This window comes from Lathyrus oleraceus, chromosome 2 (assembly GCF_024323335.1).
Source record: "Lathyrus oleraceus cultivar Zhongwan6 chromosome 2, CAAS_Psat_ZW6_1.0, whole genome shotgun sequence".
NCBI classification, from domain to species: domain Eukaryota; kingdom Viridiplantae; phylum Streptophyta; class Magnoliopsida; order Fabales; family Fabaceae; genus Lathyrus; species Lathyrus oleraceus.
This window is the reverse complement of record NC_066580.1, coordinates 68,037,389-68,054,444: the sequence shown is the minus strand read 5'-3', so window position 1 is coordinate 68,054,444 and position 17,056 is coordinate 68,037,389. Positions and strand designations below refer to the sequence as shown.

General features: G+C 35.2%; 1 protein-coding gene across 1 annotated transcript in view; it reads right to left on the bottom strand.

The window, feature by feature from the left end:
* Positions 1-17,056, bottom strand: part of LOC127118137 (anaphase-promoting complex subunit 1) — a 34,935-nt gene that overhangs the window by 4,904 nt on the left and 12,975 nt on the right. The window contains exons 14-29 of the mRNA XM_051048282.1: positions 9,244-9,336; positions 9,069-9,128; positions 8,863-8,961; positions 8,150-8,290; positions 4,897-4,977; positions 3,997-4,068; positions 3,581-3,652; positions 3,139-3,232; positions 2,980-3,059; positions 2,779-2,832; positions 2,578-2,655; positions 2,240-2,361; positions 1,993-2,153; positions 1,698-1,774; positions 1,508-1,621; positions 1,315-1,416 (exon numbers count right to left, since the gene is read on the bottom strand). Of these exons, the coding sequence (XP_050904239.1) occupies positions 1,315-1,416; positions 1,508-1,621; positions 1,698-1,774; positions 1,993-2,153; positions 2,240-2,361; positions 2,578-2,655; positions 2,779-2,832; positions 2,980-3,059; positions 3,139-3,232; positions 3,581-3,652; positions 3,997-4,068; positions 4,897-4,977; positions 8,150-8,290; positions 8,863-8,961; positions 9,069-9,128; positions 9,244-9,336 (1,500 nt within the window). The remainder of the gene's footprint in view (positions 1-1,314; positions 1,417-1,507; positions 1,622-1,697; positions 1,775-1,992; positions 2,154-2,239; positions 2,362-2,577; positions 2,656-2,778; positions 2,833-2,979; positions 3,060-3,138; positions 3,233-3,580; positions 3,653-3,996; positions 4,069-4,896; positions 4,978-8,149; positions 8,291-8,862; positions 8,962-9,068; positions 9,129-9,243; positions 9,337-17,056) is intronic.

Below are 17,056 nucleotides of genomic sequence, written 5' to 3'. Positions count from 1 at the left end.
TCGTATTCTTTAATTTTCTCTCTTCCAATAGTAAAATTTAAGGATATACATAAATTGGTCTGTATATAGATCATGTTCAGATGTACAAAAGTAAATTAGCCTTTCTACACGAGCATATCTGTAAACTTGAATAAAGGTTGTTTTACTAAGAGGCCGTTTGGTTCGATCGAGGGGAGAGGAGGGTTTTTATCAAAAGGAGGGGGGGGAGGAAGAATTTGATTTTCATATATGTTTGGTTCAAAATATGAAAGCGGAGGGGAGAAATTTTAATTACGAGCGTGTTTGGTTCAAAAGGGGAGGGGAGGTATTTTAAAACTAATTTACTTTTTTTGTCCTTGCAATTTTATCATAAGAATCATAATATTTACCATTCATAATTCGAACACAAATTTATTAACAAAATATAATGATATTTACCATTCATAATTCGAACACAAATTTATTAACAAATATAAGTATGAATATCATAAAATATTTTGTAAAAACATAATGAAAATATTAAAATTTATGTGAAAAAATAAAAGTAAAAATGACGTTAATTTGAAAAAAATGGAAGCTACCATAGTTGTAACATATGAAATTGACCTCAACAATGCGTAAATTTTTAACCACAAAAAAAAACTACAAAATGAAAAAAGAAGAAAAATTCGATAGAAAACATAACTTTTAATATTTTTTTAAGGATAAATTATAATTTTTATAAAAAAGTTAAGGTTAATTTCATCAATATATTACATTAGCATCTCTCCTCTCCCCTCCAAAAAACCCCGATTCGGAGGGAACGAAAAATCATTCTAGGAGAGAATTTGATCTCCTTCTAAAATATTAAACCAAATACATTTCATTTAAAATATTTTCTTCCCTCCCTCCCGTTCTGTCCCAAAACCCTGAACCAAACATACATGAAGGAAGTATATGAACTTTTATATATATATATATATATATATATATATATATATATATATATATATATATATATATATATATATATATATATATATATATATATATATATATATATATATATATATATATATATATATATATATATATATATATATATATATATATATATATATATATATATATATATATATATATATATATATATATATATATATATATATATATATATATATATATATATATATATAATGGAAGTAGTGCAAATCTCCAAAAGAAGATGCATTTTATATATGAATACGAAAGCAGATTTTTTGTACAAGAATTCAAAACCCATTTCCTACATATAGCCTGATCTTATATTTTAAATTATACTGGCAAAAATGATAAAAGACCATTTGTACGACTTACTGCCATCTGAATACCATAACTTGACTGCCCGTCCGCACAATTTCTGCTCCTTAGGAATCTCAACAACCGGAAGGTCTGTAAATGGCCAGACCCAGCCATTACCTGTCAATGTCATGCATAAGTTTAATCATCACATTTTATCCATGATCTTAATCCTTAATTAGTTGACTGAAAGGAAAGGGGAAGCAGATACCACAGAAAGGGAAAGCACAATAAGGTGAAGGCATGTTTCCAATGTGCCTCGGTCAATGTAACGAGACAGTCCCTTAGGATAAAACTTTCCACTTGTAGGGGAAACAGGCTTGATCTGTGAGACTTAAAATATTAGAACAAATCAACTAACAACCATTCAGGAGTTAGGAAGCATAATTCTATAGACCAACCTCGTTAAGAAAGTACATGGCAAATTCATAAAGTAATTCCTGTGCATTTCCATTTCTTGTGCCAGCAAAAACCAGTCCTGACATGGTAAAAAGTAATAAGTTTAATGATAAAGATATAATATTATCATAACCACTGAGTCTGTGCTAGCAAGGAAGTTCATAAAATCTGTTGACCACTGAGTCTGTGCAACAAGGATTTAAACAAATGCTTTCAGTTGGATGATAACCTTTAAAATAAAAAGAACTTGGGCTATATTCATCATAAAAGGAAAGTAAAGACCAATGAACATTATACCAAGAGATATACAAGCTCCAGCCACAATATTAACATAGGCCTGCATAAAAGCTTCGGCATCCATATCATCAACATCATTGTCATCCCCGCCAACGCCTTCCACACCACATCTGACAATTTCAGGAATTTGGGACCAAACCCAATCTTTTGAGGGATGAACACTAAAAAAGAACACATAGGAATAGATCAAAATAGTGACAAAGATACAAATAAATTCAAACAGTAACACAAAGAGACCTGAACAAACCTGCTCCACATTATTAAATTTCGAGCGATGACACGAAGCATTATGAAGTCGGGCCGTACATATTGCAAATCAAAGCGTGTATTGGGGATTGAGAGCCTAGACGCAACAGCCTCAGCCTCTGTCTGTGACAAGAATAAAGTCCAATGTTACCATGACTGAACTTGGAGTTGCATACTTACATATCAATTATAAGATTTAACGGAGCTAAAAATATGCAATTTAATACCGAACCAGTTCAAAACAATCTCTAAAGGTAGAAACTAAAATTGCAAAAATATATAAAAGACTTCTTTGCTGACACATTTATCACTTATTGTAGTGTGAGTTCACATAAGTACTTTCAAAAACATCAAAGCTAGGGCAATTATCGCTCCAGGTGCTGTGACATCTATATTGATCGTTGTCCCATCCATCATCTACAATAAAATAAAAACATATGAATTAGTTATCCAAAAGATGATCCCATCCATGATATCTCATGTAGAATTCTATTTACTTAAATTTATTATGGGAAAAAAGGTGAAATGAATTCACCGAACCTGGGAAGAACCACGACTTTCATCTATTGAGATTGTCGAAAAATGTGGTCTCTCCTGATGCAGAAGCACTTCAGTGTTATATAAAAAACATAATAAAGTAGTCCAAATTTTCATGCAACAAAGAATCGAAATGGAAAATTATTACAGGAATTTCTTGAAGGGAGGAAAAAAAAGGAGGTGGTTGTTAATTCCTTAACATACATTATGAACTTTACCACCAATGTAGAGAAACAGTCTATTAACAAATGAGTCTATGAAACCAAGTGCATCTTCTCCCCGCCCTTCAAGAAAAATATCTTGATTAGATAAAGAACCAAAATAACACAAACCAAAAGCTGCTATTTATTTATACATTCATACCCAGTGCAACAAGACCCAATGCAAATCCTGCAGAAACAGCATGGCCCTCTCGCTCAAGAACATTATCACCTCCACTTCGGCGTCCAATTTCACCCTAGAAAAGTTACATATAGTATAAATGTAGCAAAAGACTTAAATGACCTACTAAGAAAATAGGAGCTAGCTAGGAATTAGGGATGTAGTTACACAAACTAAGGATTTGAATGATTCTTTGTGATTATTACTAGTTAACAAATTTGATAGAACATTATGACATAATTTGATCCATGTTGCCGACCCCACTTAGTGGTACAAGACTTGGTGTTGTATATTGTGACTATAAATAAGAACCATGTGTAGTCATACAACACAACATTCACATAATACATTCTTACATGATTGAATATCAGGCAGAAGTTCAAGTATTGAATAAATAGCAGATAAAGAAAAGAAATATGCTTACCAATAAAACCTGCATTGTTTGTGGATGAGCTGAACCTTCATAGAGGATCCCCGCTGACATTAAAGCTGCTGACTGAAAGAAAATTATGATAAAAATGAAACTTGAAAATAATCATAGGGTGGTGAACGTAATACTACTGCGCAGAAATGGCAATAGCAATATTACCGGATATGTTAAGGGAAAAACAGAGAAAGTAAATTTGGAATTTCATATATTCATTTGAATCTTTTTCTTAACTGAAGATCCACTTCATAATACAGATTATATAGGAAATTTATCCTACACTTAGTCAGGGCTTAACATGTACCAAAAACTATTAATATGGTACTTTGATGCCACAACTTTGGGAACTTATAACTCTTTCTGATGTAAAGAGTAGAAAGCACAAGTTTTCTGATGTTAGAGTAGAAAGATACCTGGAGCAAGGTTGGAACCTCTAACTCTGGATAGGAAGATGGATGTCGTACAGGAATATGAAGATAAAGTATCTGCCACAAGGTACTACGATCAGTTCTCCTTAAATAAATTTGATAAATTAAACATACTATAAGAAATATTAAAACCAGAGGGGCTGAGTATTAGACTGTGTACTATTATCAAACAAATTGTGCAATAAAAAGGCCAGTTTTCGTTAACTAGCAGATACATATAAAGCATACAATCGTCTATAAATTTGCAGGTTAATGTGCATACATGTAATACAAAACTATCTGTCCGAGGATATTCTTTGTAGACATTTACAAAAACACAGGACAATGATATTTCTTAATAAAAGAGTGGGATTGAGGAGATAGGGGCATGGACTTCAATCAGAAACAGTTTTCTAGAATTTATCGAAAACAAGCTTTCCAAGCACAATTTACACCCCTCGCTCTTGAAAGCCAATCCCACAAGCAGAATCATATCACTAAATTAGGTTTATCTTGATCAAAACTTCCAAGAAAGTGTATCCATCCTCAGTCAAGATGTTCTTCTCAAATCTCTACTTCACCGATGGAATCATATACTCCAAAGTAAGAAACACAAGACCTTCAATTTGAACATGGATATACAATTGAGAAAGTTTACTGTTTACTTTTTTACCATACTTTTACAAGAATTAATTTTTCTATTCGATTTCAGTCTGAGATGCCTCTGCTTCAGTTCCATTAGATTGAGTTTTGTGTTTTAAAACAAAACATGTGATTTTCATTCACAATGAAATCGTGAATGTTATAGGAGTTATTAAAATAATTTTCTAGTTCACTCAAGTTATAACCTGCTACATTAGTGCCAAGAAGTGCAACAATTTCATCATACAAAATTATGTCTTGTACCTTTGATATTGCGGGTTGCATAGTGCCTCTATAAGAAGATGCTAAGCCAAGCATTAATCCTACAGTAGTACTTTCATGCTCCTAAAAATATGCAGTCACAATAATATGATGTTATTCGATAGAAAAGCTGACAGATTACAAAAAGTAAGAGAAGATGGAAAATATATCCCCAAGTTCATTGAAGTTAAATGAATAACCCAGCATCAACTCTCTTAATGGTTACAATGAGACCCTTAAAATCGAATAGTGTTGATTACACTATCAAGAATTCAAGTTGCTTTGATTTTCTGTTCATTCTGACTCCAGTCATTCTCACAAAAAGACCATGGTTGAAAAAGAACTCTATAGTTCTAAAATTAATAAGTGGTTTATTCTCCTTCGGCCAATATAATTGTCTAGTTTCCCTTTACCTCCTAAATTTTCATAACTGATTTAATTATTCATTCTAGAGAGAAGATACAAATGTCCTCCTAATTTTCACTTGAAAGGTCTGAATAATTTGAACTTTATTGATGGAAGAATTATACGCTTTAATAATAGACTATTAAACCAGAATCCTAATTCTTAGAATTTGGATTGGACTTTGTAAGGTGAGGGATATTTCTCACTTCCGGAAACTTCTTCAAATTGTACTTCATTCAATATAGGACTCTCAAGACACACCCTTCACGTTCAGTATTAAACATTTAAAGTGCGACCTAAATAGTCTAATAGCAAGTGACCCAATGGATTTAGAATAGGCTTTGGTATCATATTAGAACTTGGATCAGGTCTAACTCAACCTCGAAAAACTAGTTATTAAGATAATCGATATCTCCACTTATAAACACTTTTTGAAACCATTATCGAATCCAACATGAGACTCTCAATACAAAAAATTATAATAACTTATAGAAGGATACATAAAATCTGCCTTAATAACAACACATTGATGAGTGACAAGTACTAAAGAAGAAAAGGAACAAATGGATCATTCTATCTTTAAATACTCACACCCCAAGTGAAGTTGGGGATGTGTTATCAATCAACTTGTAAGTTGTTGAAAACGTTTGGTTGACAAACCCGTTGTCAATACATCTTCTAGCTAGAGCTCAAAAGGAACATAGGCAATTTTCATTAAACAACTATTCAACTTGTTCTCAATGAAGTGTGTATCTATCTCAATGTGTCTGTCTTATCGTGTTGAATTAGATTGTAAGCCATGTTGGTAACCTATTTTTTGCCACGACAATTTAATAGGACCTTATACCTCACTTTAAAACCATCTAGTACAATCTTCATCCATGAACTGGTTGGCAAAGCCAATAGCATCTGCTATTGTTTGGTATGTCCAAGCATATCAATTTCCCTACTTGTTTGTTTCTAATACTGAGCTTTATCAACCTTGGGATTTTCATCTTTATCACTCATCCTATGATTCTATTCAATGAGACACATGTAGGCTTACATCTCTATGTATGTTGATCTCCTTAAGGAAGTCTGGTACAAATTTCCATTGAGATGAAAATACCTTGTATAGAGTATGCTTCTTAATTTCATGAAAGTATCCGCTAAGAGTCCCACATCGGATAATATATGGTCTGAACATGTGTTTATAAGTGGGGCAGTCCTCACTCTATCAACCGGTTTTGTAGGGTTGAGTTAGGCCCAAACCACACATTCTTAACATGGTATCAGAGCCTCGTTTAAGATCCAGTGGGCCACCTACTATGGTTTCCGTTATCGGGCCACCCACCATTTACTTTCACGCTTCAGTTGTCTAGTCCTAAGCGTGAGGGAGTGTGTTAAGAGTCCCATATCGGATAATATATAGTTTGAACATGTGTTTATAAGTGGGGCAGTCCTCACTCTACCAACCGATTTTGTAGGGTTGAGTTAGGCCCAAACCCCACATTCTTAACAGTACCTTAGTCTCTACTCTCCATAGATATCTCAGCTCAAACTCAAAGGCCAATTTCTCCTATTGCAGTTGCTTCTCGACTAAATCATCTACTATTATGATATTTGAAACAAATACAAGGAAAACGATTAGTTTACCTTATTGTGAGTATTTGAAGAATAACGTACAATCACCATGACTTTGTCTCCATCCCAAGGAAATTATTAGAATTTAGGTTGGGTCTTACTTAACCCAACAAAATCAAAAATCAACTTGTAAGACGAGACATGCCCCGCATTTATAATCATAGTTCAAACTATATCATATCACTATCCAATGTAAAACTCTACAATCTGAGACCTAGAATGATGGGTCGTTCTTCTAGGGAGGATTCCTCTCAGTATGATCCAATGTTTTCCACTAAGGCGCCATGTTAGATGAATGATTGGGAGATCATTACAAATTATAAGAGTTCGAAACTTCAAACAGAAAACTGGTGTTGGATTAGTAGATGAAGGTGGTACTATTTATGTCAATTGTATAGAAGAGATGGAGGTTTGCTGAAAGCAAGCTTGAGGGTGCTGAAGACTGTCTTGAAAAAAAGGCAGAATTTCAAAGCAGCCATAGAAAACAATGGCCAAAAAAGATAGTTGACTTGAAATGTGGATAGAGGAGGCCAACGAGCACACTGGTATCGGTGTGACAACATACAATGGCAGAATTTAAAGGCAGGGTGTGAATTGCAAAAACAAAGTTGCATGTGGATGCAGAGGAAGTGGTGGTCTCAGAAAACAAACCTTTCAGACAGCGGCAGCACTGAAAAGTAGGCACAATTAAGGTGTTAGAAGTTGCAATGAAAGCGGCCCAAATTGGTTGCAATAGAGGCAACTAGGGTTTTGATACAGAAGCAGAGTCTCCCAGATCCGCGGCTCTATTAATAATTTGAAATTTATTGAATGATGAATTACAAATTATTTTCTCTAAAATATTAAACTTGAATCCTAATAAATGATAATGAAGAAAAAAAGAATAAGATGTTTCCTAATAATTACACACTAACAATGATATGTACAGAAAAAAAAAAGGAAATCTTAAAATAGTGCTATTTGCAACATTTTCATAGCTTCAGACACATAACAAGAAGCTCAGCTGGTAAGGTGAAAATTAAAAAGGCCAAATAATTTTTCATGATCCAAAAAAGTTTAGAATCGACTTAAAGCAGCAGCAGAGACTAATCATGCAATGAAAGATATTGCTTCAACAGAAATTTAAAACCAATTAGTTCACCTATGCTCACACAAATCATTATCATTAGAATAAGTATTAAGAGTGCTAAAAAATTATATGACAGAGACCATTGAGCACCAGATAAACCTGAAAAAAGTACTGATAAATGTCAGTAATACTTAATACACGCAGAAATCCATGCAGTCCTAGAGCAAGGAGCAGCCCGGCATGAACAGAATTCGGATCATCAGGTTTATTATATATTATCCATGTTCTTGACATTTTTCCCTGCAAGAGATTATATGCATTTTTTAGAAATAAGCTATTTACCAACACAAAAAAATACATCCAAAATGTACTGTGCACAAGCTATGGAAACAAATACTCAAGTCTTAAACCCTGACCAATTCTAACAGTCTTCAAGAGTCATTGATGCCACTTTAACTTAATTCACATTGCATATATGTTTAATTAGCTAAAAAAAAAATTTATGTAGTAATGACAAATAGTTAACTCAAATCAAAAGTGGTTCATTCAGTTGAATAATGCTTAATTGAAACAATCGGAAGTAGAGTATTTGGGAGTGATTAACACGAAGCATAATTTTTAGTCAGCACAAGTAGCATCTGTTGATTGTATTCTACTCCTGTTATTGTCCTTCCTTTATTATTAGCCTTTGTGTGTATGTGTGTGTGAGAGAAAATCCTTGTTAACACCAATGGAAAATATTCAGATTCAACTGTATCAAAAGAATTTAAAGTGATAATTGCTTTAAGGAAGAGGACGGCTAAAATAAAATCCTAGCAGAAAATTCTATTAAACAATTCAAACTACATAACCTCAAAAAATTGATATTAAACCTGAAGGGGGGCTAGTCTAAGCCCAGCAGCAACAGCATTATGAAACTCAGGCCAAGACCTAAGTTCTGGTATGTTCCTAATGTTGGGATCGAGGTTAACCTATGAGTAAACAGAATGACTTCAGTTAACAATAAAAAAACTACTAAATAGTTTCACAAGCCGAAACAAGTATTACGGGTATAGTCAATCACAAGATCTCAACTTACAGTTGCATTCTGTTGGGCTGGCAACCGACCTGCCAGTACAAGCTTTGGCACACTAAAAGCCTAATGTTTTGAAAAATATTACATCAGAAACAGTATATTTTGTTTTGATTAAAAAAAGTATAAAGTCTCACAATGAAAACAAAAATAGGACCAAAAAGTTAAATATAAATAGCACCTCGGTTAAGAGTGTATGTATGGTTGCGAGGGTAAATGCCCCACGTCCAAGTGGTAGTGAAGTGGTTCTTTGGGCAAGGTGCCACAATTGAGTCTTCATAAATAGTAAAAAGAGTGTCAAAGGCATGGTCTTTCAAAAGAACAGTATACCCAGTCAGCAAGAGTAAAGACTAAATAGCATATTACAGATTCACAGAAACGGAAAGTAATGAGCTGAACAGAAGCAAGAACTGATTATAAACATGGTTTCATTTCTTTCTGAAAATTTATTAGGATAAAAAACAATTACAAAAACTGTGGAATAAATACTTGGACTGTAGCTGGAATAAATTTTAATTAAGTGACCTGTTTTCCTATATAATAGCAACAAGACAACCAAGAGTCATATACAAGATACCAATTATAAATTTCTAATTTTACTTAATAACAGGCTTAATATGATTTAGCAGTAACAATTTAGGGATGACAATGGGCAGGATTTAGGTAGGGTACTATAGTACCCATCCCCATACCCACATTTGAAAAAAGTCCCTGTACCCAAGCTCATACCCGCTTGGATACCAATATTGGCACCCGTGCCCATACCCTATGGGTATGTAAGTGCCCGTACCCGTACCCGTTACCCGCATTTTTAATAAAAATAAATATGTCAAGTATAAAATATCACATTATTTTAAATTTTTAGCAACATTAAAAAGTTTTTTAAAAAATTAACTGTTGAATTATGAAATAAATGATCACTTATATTAAACATGTAGTAGTTTAAAATTGATGTATTTTTAAAAATTGACACATATTTATTTTTATATAATAATATAAATTAAAATATATAAATATATATTGTGCGGGTATGGGGCGGGTTGGGTACTAAGATGCCCATCCCCGCACTCATCCCCGCTTATTTAAGTGGGTAATTACCCGAGCCCATGCCCGTACCCATGTAATGAAATAACAGAAACTTTGTAAAATGTTTCTATGTATTGAATATTCTGCATAATTTACAATCATTATATAACTATACAAAGAGACAAATGGATTCTATTTTAGGAAGTAAATCATTCTAGACCTTGACAAATTAACTCTAAATCATTGTCACAATCTGTCACAATGAATGCTAACAGACAGCTTATGACAGCTTGACAATAATACTACAGCTCATTACTCCCCCTCAAGTTGGAGATTGAGGATGATGAGATCCCAGCTTGCCTGATAGTTCTCGAAATTGTTTTGTTCCCAAAGACTTTGTGAAAATGTTTGCTTGTTGTGACTTAGTTGGTATGTGGACAGTAGCTATAATTCCCTTGACAAGAAATTCTCGAATGAAGTGACAATCGACTTCAATGTGTTTCGTTCTTTCATGGAAAACCGAATTCGAAGCTAAATGAATAGCAGCACGGTTGTCGCAATGTAGAACTGTAGGAGAATCACATTTTACTTGTAAGTGTGTAAGTAATCTTCGTAACCATATGACTTCACTTGTGGCGTGGGCCATTGCTCTATACTCTGCTTCACTCGAGGACCTTGATACGGTAGTTTGCTTCTTGGTTTTCCAAGAAATGGGAGTTGTTCCTAACTTCATGACATAACCTGATATTGATCTTCTGGTTAGTGGACATGACGCATAATCTGAACCACAATATGCATCTAGTCTGAGGTCATTATCTCTTGGTATGATAATTCCTTGCCCCGGTGAAGACTTCAAGTACCTCAAAACATGCATGGATGCGTCTCAGTGCCCCTGGTGAGGTTCCTGCATAAATTGACTCAGAATATGGACAGAATATGTTAATTCCGGTCTAGTGATTGTGAGATAATTGAATCGTCCCACCAACCTACGGTACTGTGAAGAATTCTCATATAAAGGACTTGAATCCAATGTTAATTTATGGTTTGGTTCAAGTGGGATAGAAGAAGGTTTGCAAGCTAGCATCCCACATTCATTTAGAATGTCCAAGGCATATTTTCTTTGACAAATGAATAATCCGGAAGAACCGCGAGCTAACTCTAGTCCAAGAAAATATCTCAACTCTCCCAAATCCTTCATGTGAAAACACTTACTGAGGTATTGCTTGAATTTTTCACATGACTTTGCATCATTCCCAGTCACAACCAGGTCATCAACATAAATTAATACAGCTATGAAAATTGAACCATGTGAATATGTAAACAAACTATGATCAACTTCACATTCCTGGAAACCATACTTCACCAATGCTTGGGATAATTTTGAGTACCAATTGCGTGAGGCTTGCCTAAGACCATATAGTGACTTTCTTAGGCGACACACCATCTCTTTATCGAAAACTTTGTAACCTTGAGGGATCTCCATATATACTTCCTCATCTAATTCTCCATGTAGGAACGCATTACTCACATCCATTTGGTGAAGTATCCATCCTTTGGCTACCGCAACAGTAAGTAAACACCTCACAGTTGTCATTTTGGCAACTGGTGCAAAGGTTTCGTTGAAGTCATCCCCTTCAACTTGTGTGTATCCTTTCGCCACGAGTCACCGGTCGATTTGTATTTAACCTTGTATACCCATCTACAACCCACTGCCTTCTTTCCTTTAGGGAGCCTTGATATTTCCCATGTTTTATTTTCTTCCAAGGCTTTAAGTTCTCGTGACATGGCTTCTCTCCATTCTTGTTTGTGAATGGCTTGCTTGTATGATTGAGGCTCTTCAATGTTTTCAATCGCTGCAAGATAAGCTTGATGTTTTTGTGAAAACTCATCATAATTTACATAGTTTGATATAGGATAAATTATACCTGAAGAAGTTGACGGCTTTGGCAATAAGCTGAGATAAGCTGTCATAAGCTGTCTGTTAGCATTCATTGTAACAGATTGTGACAATGATTTAGAGTTAATTTGTCAAGGTCTAGAATGATTTACTTCCTAAAATAGAATCCATTTGTCTCTTTGTATAGTTATATAATGATTGTAAATTATGCAGAATATTCAATACATAGAAACATTTTACAAAGTTTTTGTTATTTCATTATGGTATCAGAGTCTCGTTTAAGATCCGGTGGGCCATCTATTATGGTTTCCGCTATCGGGCCACCCACCATTTATTTCCACGCTCCAGATGTTCAATCCTGGGCGTGAGGGGGTGTGTTAAGAGTCCCACATCGGACAATATATGACCTGAACATGTGTTTATAAGTGGGGGCAGTCCTCACTTTACAAACCGGTTTTGTAGGGTTGAGTTAGGCCCAAACCACACATTCTTAACACCATGTATGCGGGTTTTACCTTATCCGTTGTGGGTATTTTTATGGGTATCCATTGGAGATGGGTCAAATTGTCATCCCTAACAATTACAAATGATTGAAAAAGTAACAATCATTATTAATTAACAATAACCAAGTTTAACTTATCTATATAGAAAAAAAATCAAAAGGGAGAAAGAGTACAAGTAAAACTAACAATATTTTATATACCATTGATACCATAATCGTTGAATCAAAATAATTATATATTCACCATTAAAAAAAAGCTCCAATATTAATACCATTTGACACGTACATTATTTCATTTACCTTAATAACATGAAACACCTGAACCTAATGATTTGTCGGTCCTTAAAGAACCATAACTTAGCCTTGACTTGAAAATAATAAATATAATAATAATAATAATAATAATCGTTGATATTTGTATATAATGTTAAGAATATTTGTATATCGAATAGTCTCACATCAACTATATCATGTAATTAGTTACAATCTTATATATATAATGAAGTCCCCGTAATACTTTCAAAACACACAGTTTATTCAAATATCTCTTAGTCTCTTGTATTTCAACATGGTATCTAGAGTCTGCTAAGAGGCAATTCTTTCTTTGTCGTACTTTACCCGGTTGAACCACTGTCTTCCGGTGAGATTTTTTTTTTTTTGCAAACTGTGTCATCATTCCGGTTTGCCTCTCACTTTTCAAAATTATCCAGTAACCTACCAGCAGAAACGCCTCTTCCGATCCAGCCGTTCCCCACTTTCACCGGCAGAAATCTCCGCACGTGACAGCACGTCCGACAGCCGATCCCGACACTTTTCCCACCGCTCCACTCTTCATAGGGCAACTGTTTCAAATCCGATACTCATGGCTACTCCTCATAACTTTACGTCAAACTACGATGATTTCCTCAGATGGTATCAGAATTATCAGAACTTAGATTCTACTGCTTCAGTAGCACACATTGATAATTCATCTGCTTGTCTCTCTCAATCATCTTCTCTTGGACCTTGGATCCTTGATTCTGGTGCATCTGATCATGTTACCGGTAATAAAAAAAATTTCTCTTCCCTCTCTACATCTGGTTTCTTACCTACTACTATAACTTCTGTCAATGGTTCTCAAACCCGATCCGAAGGGATTGGTACTGTTCAAATTCTACCTTCTCTCTCTGTTACTTTTGTCCACTATGTAGCTAATTGTCCATTTAATTTACTTTCAGTCAGTCGTTTAACTCATTCTCTTGATTGTAGTGTCACCTTCACTAACAATAATGTTACCCTGCAGGATCGGAGTTCGGGACGGACGATTGGTGTCGGATGTGAGTCTCAAGGCCTTTATTACCTTTTAGTGTCATCTCAGACATGCTCAGCCAAAGATTCTCCACTCACTATCCATGCTCAGTTAGGTCTTCCCAATCTTTCCAAACTACATAAGTTGGTGCCAAATTTATCGAAGGTACCTAATTTATATTATGAGTCGTGTCAGCTAGGAAAACACACTCGTGGCCAATTTCCCAATCGAGTCAATAAACGAGTTTCGTCCCCTTTTGCTTTAGTTCACACCAATGTTTAGGGTCCTTCGAGTACTGTCTCTACTCTTGAGTCTAGGTATTTTGTCAGTTTTTTCAATGATGATTTTTCACGTTGCACGTGGTTATTTTTAATGAAGAATAGATCTGAATTATTTTCTATTTTTGAACAATTCTATCAAGAAATAAGAACTCAATTCGGTGTGTCTATCCGTACCTTAAGAAGTGACAACGTCCATGAATATTTATCCCAACAATTTCAGAATTTTATGTCACGCAATGGTATTCTCCATCAAACATCTTACCCTCACACACCTCAACAAAATGGGATAGCCAAACGCAAAAATCGGCATCTTGTAGAAACCACTCGGACCCTACTTCTCCATGGTAATGTTCCACTTCGATTTTTGGGGGATGCTGTGCTAACGGCATGTTACCTTATAAATCGCATGCCCTCATCTGTCCTTAATAATAAAATCCCCCATTCAATCCTTTTTCTCAATTCCCCACTTCACCAAATTCCTCCCCGAGTCTTCGGGTCCACATGCTTTGTACACAATCTCTCTCCTGACCTTGATAAACTATCAGCTCGATCACTAAAGGGTGTGTTTCTTGGTTATCATCGATCCCAAAAAGGTTATCGTTGTTATTCACATACTCTACAACGATACCTAGTATTGACCGATGTTACCTTCTTCGAGTCGGTTCCATATTTCGAGTTCAGTCACGTAACTCCATAACTCATTCAAGAAAGTACTCTCACACCTTTTCTGACAGTTATTAATGTCCTGCCTACCATTATCCCCCATCAGTCTAGGGTTCCTGACGCCCCCACTTCTCGACCACTTCAAACATATCAGCATCGTCACCCAAAGTCTGTCGTCTCTATCCCTGAGGTCGTCCTTGTCCCTGAGGTCATTGCAGACTCTCCTTCGATGCCTCCGCCATCACCGGATCTGATCCTGCAACCTGAGTCTGATCTTTCGATTGCCTTTCGAAAAGGTATACGTCAAACACGAAATCTTTCTCCACATTATATTGATTTATGTTATCATCGTCTTTCTCCTTTGCAGTATACTTGTTTGTCTTCTTTGTCTTCTGTTTCTATTCCTAAAACTCCAGGTGAAGCATTATCTCACCCTGAGTGACGGCAAGCAATGATTGATGAAATGTGTGCTCTTCAAAGCAGTGGTACCTGGGAATTGGTTCCTCTACCCCATGGGAAATCTTTAGTAAGTTGTCGTTGGCTTTATACAGTGAAGGTTGGTCTAGATGGTAAGATTGATTGATTTAAAGCTCGCTTGTTAGCCAAAGGATACACTCAGATTTTTGGATTGGATTATAGTGATACCTTCTCGCCTGTAGCCAAGATGGCATCTGTTAGACTTCTTCTAGCCATTGCAGCCATTCGACATTGGTCTCTTCAACAACTAGCCATTGCAACCACCTGGATTTGTTGCTCAGGGGGAGTCATTGAATATGGTGTGTAGGTTACATAGGTCTCTTTATGGTCTTAAGCAATCTCCGAGAGCTTGGTTTGGCAGATTCAGCACTGTAGTACAACAGTTTGGTATGGTCCGTAGTGAAGTTGACCATTCTGTTTTTTATCGTCATTCAGCCCAATGGTGTATTTATCTTATTATGTATGCAGATGATATTGTCATAACTGGTAGTGATCAGCAGGGTATATTCCAGTTAAAGCAACATCTCTCGAATCAATTTCAGACAAAAGATCTTGATAAACTTCGCTATTTCTTGGGTATTGAGGTAGCCTAATCTAAAGATGGTTTGGTGATTTCTCAGCAAAAATATGCTATGGATATTTTGGAAGAAACAGGTTTGTTAAATGCTAAACCAGCTGATACTCCTATGGATCCAAGTGTCAAACTACTATTCAATCAAGGGGAGCCTCTATCTGACTCAGGAAGGTATAGAAGATTGGTTGTAAAGTTGAATTATCTCACAGTCACTCGTCCAGACATTTTTTTTGCAGTTAGTATGGTCAGTCAGTTCTTAAACTCCCCTTGTCAGGAACACATGGATACTGTTATCCGGATTCTGAGATACATCAAATGTGCTCCAGGAAAAGGTCTAGTGTATGAAAATAAAGGACATACTCAAATAGTTGGATACTCCAATGTTGATTGGGCAGGGTCACCCATTTATAGACGATTCACCTCTAGGTATTGTGTACTTGTTGGAGGAAACCTTATATCCTGGAAAAGTAAGAAACAAAACATAGTTGCAAGATCAAGCGCCGAGGCAGAGTATAGGGTCATGGCAATGGCAACATGTGAACTTAGTTGTTAAAACAGTTGCTCAAGGAACTTCGAATTGAAGAAGTAAGACCAATGACACTTATTTGTGGTAATCAAGTTGCATTGCACATTGCTTCAAATCCAGTCTTTCATGAAAGGACTAAACACATTGAGATAGACTTTCACTTTGTCAGAGAGAAAATCGAATCAGGTGACATCGTCAAAAACTTTGTCAACTCTAATGATCAATTGGCAGACGTGTTTATAAAATCCCTACGAAGTCCCAGAACTAATTATATATGTAACAAGCTTGGTGCATTTGAGTTATATGCTCAAGCTTGAGGGGGAATGTTGATATTTGTAAATATAGTGTTAAGAATATTTGTATATTGAATAGTCTCACATCGACTATATCATGTAATTAGTTATAATCTCTATATATATAATAAAGTCTCCGTAGTGCTTTCAAAACACACGGTTTATTCAAATGTCTCTTAGTCTCTTGTATTTGAATAATAATAATAATAATAATAATAATAATAATAATAAAATTAAGGAAAAGAGTGAGGAAACAACAAATATTGAACAATCCAATTATATGTTGGATAGCAAAAATGTCAACAACGTGACAGTACTGAACTGTAGATTGAATTTATATGCCACATGTCATAGTCTGATGTTTAGGATCATTACGAACAGAAGATTTTGATTAATGGAAGAGTGTAGACTTGCTAAGAATATTACCATCAAGTCAAACAGTTGTTTGAATAGTTACATAGAAAAGG